Source organism: Antrostomus carolinensis, unplaced genomic scaffold (genome assembly GCF_000700745.2).
Source record: "Antrostomus carolinensis isolate BGI_N321 unplaced genomic scaffold, ASM70074v2 scaffold5742, whole genome shotgun sequence".
NCBI lineage: Eukaryota > Metazoa > Chordata > Aves > Caprimulgiformes > Caprimulgidae > Antrostomus > Antrostomus carolinensis.
In genome coordinates this window covers 96,161-104,822 of record NW_010301501.1, presented here as the reverse complement: position 1 = coordinate 104,822, position 8,662 = coordinate 96,161, and the positions used below count along the sequence as shown (strand labels likewise).

At 34.6% G+C, this 8,662-nt stretch overlaps 1 protein-coding gene across 1 annotated transcript in view; it reads right to left on the bottom strand.

Moving 5' to 3' along the window:
• Positions 1–1,326: 1,326 nt before the first annotated feature.
• Positions 1,327–8,662, bottom strand: part of LOC104521470 (potassium voltage-gated channel subfamily KQT member 1) — a gene marked incomplete at its 3' end in the record, with an annotated part of 89,211 nt that continues 81,875 nt past the window's right edge. The window contains exon 11 of the mRNA XM_010163477.1: positions 1,327–1,441. Within this exon, the coding sequence (XP_010161779.1) occupies positions 1,327–1,441 (115 nt within the window). The remainder of the gene's footprint in view (positions 1,442–8,662) is intronic.

Genomic DNA, 8,662 nt, shown 5'->3' with positions numbered 1-8,662 from the left:
TGTTCTTAGCTTGTCCAAGAAAGTTCACAATTTGAATAATGAGATACTACATTTCTACTGAAGAATTGGGACAACTCTTAAATGAAAGCATTCTACTAAGTAGAATTACACACACACAAAATGAGATAAAGGTGAAAACTGGCATGCTTGAATTTAGAAGCATAAAGCTACATTAAATGATATTTTGGCTTATTTTTTACATAGTATCTCTGCAACTTTATATTACATCTTTAACTTTTGAACTTTGGATTTGTAACAATCCAAAGTTTGTTACAAATATTCAGAAGCTAAAATTTACACCTCTTAGAATTTAATAATAATTAATTTGTCAATATTTAGTTGCAAGATCATTCTATTTATATGCACCTGACATTCACATCAATTGGTTAGACCTTAATGAGCTTAAGCCAGCTGTACCATACCTTTAGGCCATATATCACTGCTAACTCAAGAGTTCTATTCACCAGCATTCTTTGTATCCATTTCTGTATGTAAGATAAAGCCTTGGTATGATACCCAGATGCTCTGGTCCACCTAGGCCTTGTTGTATACTTTAATGCTCTGCTTCACATTTGACATTTACTCCAAAATCCCCATCCCCAACACTGGAATTGTACATTAGAGGACAAAAGCATCAATTTTACTCAAGATTCTGTCAAAACACAATATGGAGGCATCCTGCGTGAAGGTACTATTATGCTTATTTCAAGAAACAGAAATTTGCTAAATAAACTAAATACAAAATACAAGCAACATGAGAGATCATTCACCAGTTGCAGTGAACTCACTGATAAGAGGGACTTTCTGTCCCAGTTAATGCAGACACCAGCTCTATCTCTTTAATAATTTTATTTTCATATTTTTGGAATATCATTTCCTTAGAAGTGTACCAACTATACATAATGCAGCCTTCATTTTCAGCCTGTATCTGTAAATGATTATTTCATTTATGTTTCCAATCAATTTATACATTATTCATATTAGGAGCACTACTAGAACTCAAACAGATTCAGAAGATTCTACAAAGTATAAACTTACCCATAAAACAATCTCAGGAATCGTGTCAGCTGCCTTAAAGTAAAACAACAAAGACATCGAGACTGCAAGCTACCCACCACAGGGCAAAACTTCTCTTTCCAAGTGTCTGACTACTGCCATTAAACTTAAACTTGCATTTTGTAGAAATGTTCACATGCAGTTAAATAAGATCAAACTTACAATCACTTCAAGTGCAACCAGCCAAAGAATAATACTTTTATTCAATGGTAAGTGTCCCTCACCATTAACAAGCATTTATATTACCAGTTAAAAAGTTTTTCCACTTACTGTGCCACATCGGATACAGCTGGCAGTGGCGACTCTTCTGACATAAGGTCAATGTAATCAGTGAAGCTGTTGGCCCGTGACATTTCTTGGGTATTTCCATCTAAACGTCTTTTCACTGCACAAATAATTCAAATAAATAATAATACATTAGGGAGACAATATATACAAGCTTTTTCTCTTGCTTAAGATATTGTACAGTAAATAAATGGCTCTAATATAACACATGGCATTCTTTTTTGTTAGAATCAGTGAAGTTGATGCTTAGAATATATGCCATACAAAAAATATATATGTGCATATATATAGTTCAAATACACAGGACGCTCTTACAAGAAAGTCTTTTCTTCTTGAGGACTATCTCTCCATAACTCACCATACCCACAATTTCAAATGTGGGCATGACAACAGATAGAAACAATCTGACTTCCATAGTTAATACTATTTATACCTTAATTCCTCTAAAATCTTTCTTTAATATTTTTTGCTATTATCACATAAACAGCAGTTTTGTTTCAAGTATTCTATTTGGTCACTATATTCACCAGTGTTCAAAAATTTTCTCATAGACCAGGGAAGAGCCTCAGCAGGGTAACCATGACTGATACAAAGGTGCAGTGTAGCTCAGCTTATGTTCCAACCATAAGAAAGCTACAAATTTCATTACAAATTGGGAAGACATATGATGGTCAATAAATAAAGGAGTTCAATCACAGATTGCAAAAGAAACAGAGAAGTGCAGCTAGTCCTATAACTGATGAAAGTTGATTATGTTTTAAAACGCTCTAGCCCCAGTACTTATTTCTATCAGGTACAGGGCTAACTTCTACCACTATAAACATGAAGTATACATGTACCTGCCTTTCTAAGTTCAATTGTATCAATATTCATGAGCAATTTCTGCTTTAAGGTCTTTTCAATACCTTTCCTGTATTTATGTTGTTCAAAAGCTATGAAGGACATCTAGCTTCAATTGCTGTGATCTGAAAGAGCTTTTATTTTTTCATGACTACTAGTCATCCTAACAGTTTCTAAGGAAGCTGCCTATCTATTTTAATTCTGATCATTCTTGAAAGCTTGGCCATACAGTTATCAGCTGGCAGAGCCTCACTTGGAAAATGCACAGCAAGATGCATACATATTCAAGGGAGAAAATAACTTTTTTTTTTTTTTTTGAGGGGGGGGGGTGGTCACTAAAATTAAGTGTCAGACAAAACAAGTAAAAGACTAAGTAGTGTGAACTTGCATATGCTGTGACAGGTAAGATAAAAAAAAAACAACACGTGACAGAAATGAGAAAGCTTGCCTCCTAGGAAACTAAACTGTTGAAAGCTCAAGTTAATTCTACAGCACCACTTTGGCTGGACTACATTCAGGCTAAATACTAAAAAGCATACAATATCACAGCTTACTATTGGAAGAGCCATAGCATAAATGGCAAGCAGTAAAAGGGAAGTCTATGGAATATAATTATAAAATTGCATAAACCGAACACTACTAAAGGACATAAAATTACAAAGTATACTTTATTTACCTCTGCTGCATTTAATCACAATTAAACTATGTTTCCAGGGGAAAACCAAATCTTTCTAGTACTGGGAACACAAACTTCTGTGTTCTTCCAGCAGTACTGAAACACTTTAGTTGCTCTAGAGGGACTTTATTTTGTGAGACATGCCAGTTCTACACTTGTTCTGATAAGATATTTTTCCTGTAAGAGAAATATGTAGCCTTATTTCTGGACAGTTTTGTGATACATAGAACAAAGATTTGAAGTATTGCTTTTGGAAGCACACACAGGTCTGGAACAGGCTCCTTCAGTCTCTAAAAAAGTAACATCATACATGATCACATCTGCAAAATTAAACTTGGGGAGTTTTGGCTTCAGCTCCGGTAAGGTTCTCCTTACAGAAACCTAGCTGAATTTGGGAGTTGGCCAAAGGTAGAGTTAAGTCACCATGCATAACCAAATTAAAAGGGAAACACTGTATTTCTATCAATTCCTACTACACAGTGGACTGCTGAAATGGCAAAAGAAAGACCTAATTAATTCATGGGGTTTTGTCTCCTTTATAGCACAGGATGGATAGTAAAATTACTAAAATAATCCTACTTCTCATCACAAGAAATGCATATTTTGTTATTTTAAAAGTTTGGTCCATGTTGCCTTATCAAACTTATCTCTGTCTCATCACACTGCTGTTTGCAATCTGTATTCATAGGTTCTTAGAAAGCCACACACAAAACCCTAATTGTTTCCATTTGGTTTGCCAATTCCTTTTCTGAGAAAGTTTTCACTACTACAATGATCTTTGCTGCATAACATACCAGTTATGTGAAAAGAGGGACAATAATAGCATACTAGTTCTGAAACCTTCACTTTCCCATTATTTCCATTTGCAGGTGCTGTGTTGAGCTCTGCAGAGCAGCTCTGCTGTAACTGCAGGGTGCACCTTGAAGCCCCGATTCTCTGACTATGGACCTTCTGCAGAGACATGTAGAGTATAATCCTGGGCTTAATGTCCTCAATCAGTACTTGGTTACCAAATTTTCTGGGTTTGATGAACACTTTGCTATGATTATCTGTGAGAGTTTCATCCCACAAGTAGTACACGTACATTCCATTCCTAAAAGAATTTTGAAAAAGACGATGGTGTGATTATGTACTTTCTACAAACAGGAGTTCTGTAACTTATACTCCATAGTCCATTTTATTATTTGAATCGAGGCTGTGCACTTTGCTCCATAAAACAAAGTATTTGGGTCATGTTTAAAAGATTGCCTCCCTGATTCCCCTCTCCTCTCCCACACTTTCCAGATCGTCAGATCTGGGGACAGACCAATTTTGTCAGCTTGGCTACAGAGCAGATTTATCTCAAAAACTTGCCTCTAGTCTACACAAGTATTACAAGGAGCTTCTCTTTGAAGTGTTGCTCTTAAGCATCAAGTTAAAGCAGAAATCACAGTTTTGAGGCTCATAATATTTGGGTGGTGATATTATAAGATTCCCTACTACTTTCAGAGACACTTGACTCAATTTAGAGTAAGCTCAGGTTCATGTTTTGTGACATATTAAGCCACCACACGAGAATACCTGTTTTATCCTTGTAACCCTAACAATAAACTCTATTTCATACTAAATCCCTTTATGCCCTTAACCACCCGTTAATTATGTTGTGTTCCAGCTTTAAAATATTAATTCATTAATAATGTTTTTTAGTCCACATCTCCAAACGTTAATGGCAGTGGTAAATGCAAGTAACTTGTCCTCTGTTCTAAATATTTTCTGTCCTTAAGGGGACCTTCTTATGTGAAACTCTCTTTCTGGAACCAACCCAGTTTCAAAAGTAATTGTCATTTTCCCTGAGTGAACTTCCAAAACTCATTTAGACAGCAACATTCAGTCATAAATCAAAATACCCAAAATCACACAACAAGGAACAAAAATATTTTTGAACGTCAAGAAGCCATGAGCTTCTGAGCAATGAAGTAATTCATAATAATAATTCATGATAATGCTTTCATTTTGAGGCAATGTGGAGCATTACAATACATTCAACACATGGCAGTGATGTTTTCCAGAAATAAATCTCAAAGTTGTAAGGTCCAGCTACTACATATGGGAAGTTTGTAACACCTGCAGCTCAAGCCAGAACAACTGTATTTTCCCTCTCTGTATTTATTTTAATAAGCTTTCCTTTTCCAAAATGACTTTATGGAAATGAATGCCTAATTTTTGTTGTTGCAAAGTAGCAAGGAGGGAAGGCAAAGAAATATGAAGGGGAAAGAAAAGAAGCTATCCTTAATTTCTATGTGCTACTTACTCACAATAGGAAAAAGCTGTACTTATTCAGTTGTAAAATATGTAATATTTTCTGAACAGTTGAAAGCAGCAAGTTGAAAATACAGAATATGATCTACCACAGTACAACAATTACCGATGAATGCCATAGACCTAGGAATCCATGAAATAGATCAACTCATTAAATGAAAGAGCAAAAGGAAAGCTAAGCTTCATATACCTGTATTTTTTTCTTCAGTGTCAGGTTTGCAAATGGCGAGAACATAAAATCAATGCATCCAAATGTAGCCCAGAGATATTTTTTAATGCTGTTTAGCTTTATGTAACCTTATATTCCTTATGTATATTACACTAAGTTCTGTTTTTGTAGCATGAGGAAAAAGTGAACTCGCAGTTTACAAGTGCAGTAGAAAATGTGATTTCACATGGTTCCCATTACCATGGTCATACTCAAATAGGCAATGCCTACCAAAACCAGGACAAAGTAACCAGGAAGACTTTGCTCTATTCTCTTCTCAGATAAAGAAGGTGAAAAAAAATGAAAAAGCAGGCTTTTTCTATTGGGAGTAATTCCAATGTATTGGTTTTATTAGGAAGTTGGGTTTTTTTGTTTTTTTTTTACATTCACCAAAAAACCCAAATGCAAATTTAAAGATAATTCATACCACTCCCACACAGTCTACCTTACAAAAGTCCGCAGAGAATTGCAGTGGCTGCTTATGCTATACAGAAGGGTATCTGCAGTTGCTACTCCCAGGAATACAAACACTAAAGAACTTGAACGAAATGAGATATTTAGCAAATTAAACACAGAAAAAATGGGCACATTGATAGAAATGGATGGTAAATTTGATACAATTTAATATAAAACAGTTCCTGTTGCATGGACATTTATTCCTCAGTTTATGAAGTAATAGATTGCATGAAGACAATTCCAAGTGCCTGGTGACAGGGGAAGCATACAGAGCAGATGGATAAAGATGACCAGGAAAGCTGTGGAGCTGCATCTGAAAACAGGGCTGGAGAACATCCACATGGGACATAAAAGTTAAGCTAAATTAAGCTAAACTGATGTTCAAAGCATAAAAAGATTAACATGTAGAGTACACTGATGAGGACAAGGTCTCCTCTGGTAAATGAAAGTAGGATGCAGGCTTTTCTGTTTGTCTGGGGGTTTTGGTTGTTTGGTTGTTTTTAAAACAGTACATTACAAGAAAACAGGACTAAGAGACCAAAAGCAAATTACATTTTTTTCCTTCAGTGACATTGTCTTTTAATCCCTTTCATCCACTTTAATTACTCTTTTTCTTTCTTAGGACAAGGATGACTTTGTGCTAGAAAATTTATCCTATATAGAATAACTCTTAAATGAAATAACCTGTGAAAGAAAAGTAACAAGATATTTTGTGCTATGCCTTTTTATCGCTATTATATGCTTAGCAAAAAGTTAGAATGAATAGTAAACTGACAACAGAAACAGTAAATCCATAACTGGCTTCTTGATTATATACACAGTTAAAATGAAAATATGCTCTTAATATTTTTTTTTTATTAACTTGCTTGGATCAGGCACATCATCCAGATTATTATGACGTCAAGCCCACATTATAATAAAACTTTTATTTGTTAACAAAATCAAATGAAATATTAAAATAAAGATAAAAATAAAGTTAATCTGTAAATTTAATTACATGTTTAACAATGGGAAACGGAGCAAGTTTATCAGCTTATTTACAGTGACACCAACTGTCTAGATTTTTTTTAAGGGGCCTAAAACAAGTTTTCCAGTATGAGACACATTCAGTAAGATTTAGTTAAATTTCATATGCACTTAAAAAACATCTGTTCTGCACACCTAATTGACAGAACATTTCACTGTTTGATTAAACTATTTCCTTGGTAATTATTAGTTTAAAAGACTGTATGTGCACCATATGCATTAGGGGTGACATAGCACTATGAAAAAAGGAAAACCTCTTCATTTTTGTTCATTCCAACTCTGTGGCACATATCAGCTAAAAACCTCTGCTTTCTTTACAGTTAATGGAGGAAAGGATAAGGAGGCATCTCTGAAGAATGACTGTCAGTCCAGTCTCAGACAACAGCATTATACTTATAATGCACCTATCTTGACTCAGTGTGCAAGGTAGGTGTGATCAATCCAGCCTAAAAGATGACGTTATCAGTTAACTGCCTACCAATTTTCAGATCAAAAGTTGTTAAAACACTTGCTCTTGTAACATCGGGCTGCACTACTCAATGCAAGAAATGTCTACGAAGTAAATATATGATTTATTTACTTTTATAGATAAGGCTGCACCTTGACAGAAAGTCCTCAAGATGACTCTTCTTCCTTTATCCACAGGAAGGAACTAGCTTTGAGATCACAGCGTTATTTCTTGATTTCTTTCTTGTGGTAGGAACTCGTAACATGCCACTGCCCAAAATGCAGTTATTTTTAAGTTTAGAGGCAAAGAGGTTTGGAGCCTAGATATTTACAAATCTATTTGCCTCTCATCTTTAAGAAGGAACTAGTCTTATTCAGTGCTAGCCTAAATAAGACAGAGCTATTTTAATTTTATTTTTTTGTAAAAAAATTTTTAAAAAAAGAGTATTTGAAGCTGGGATTTTAAATCCTTACTAGGTAGTTAAATGTAAGCCATCTACAAATGCCAAATACTCAGATTGTCCCATATACAACTCTCAGAGCTACTAGTGCCCAGTACAGTTAAAAAAGCCAATCCACTTTATGTACCTAATTTTAGGCATCTAAATTTATTGTCATTGGAGACATGGCTGATACTGCAATTCTTGTACATTCTCCCTGAATTTGATTTTGTTCCTAGAAGACCTGCAGAATTAGACCATAATGAATTAAAGAGTAGTTTGCCAGCAGAATAGAAATAAAAGAACATCTGAAAAAGTGAATTGAGGAATAAGAATAAGTTTATATTTACTGCAAACATTGCTAAGTATATGCAATAAGTGCCATATACTATTGCTGCTGTACTTAGTTATGTGTTCGGCCACAAGTGTTTTAGATAAACTTCAACATCTGGTTTCCTGTGTATCTGATTTGAAACAATCAGCACTCAAAATGCACTAATGCTGACTTTATTTGTTGTACATTCTTTTGTTTAGATAAGCCTGCAGGCCAAATTACATACTGACTTACACCCCCTGGAACCATAATCACTCATTACATTTCTAATAGGACAGCATGGAGATATAAATGAATACCAACACATAATTCAAAGTCACAAAAGCATGCAGTACTGAAAAACATGCAGAGAAAAACAATTAAACATACTTGTGAATGCATATGAAGATGCTTTTACCTACTCAACTGCCTGAACATAATTTTAAGACCTAGTAAATAAGAACGATTCAACATATTCACAAAAATACCCCAACCAAAATTTTTCTGTGGTAACATAAATATAGATCTACTTAAGAAAAAGTACATCCAGCACAAAACCAACTTATTTTCTTTAATTAAACATATTGGCTCAGAATATTTAGCTGAATATTTTGTAA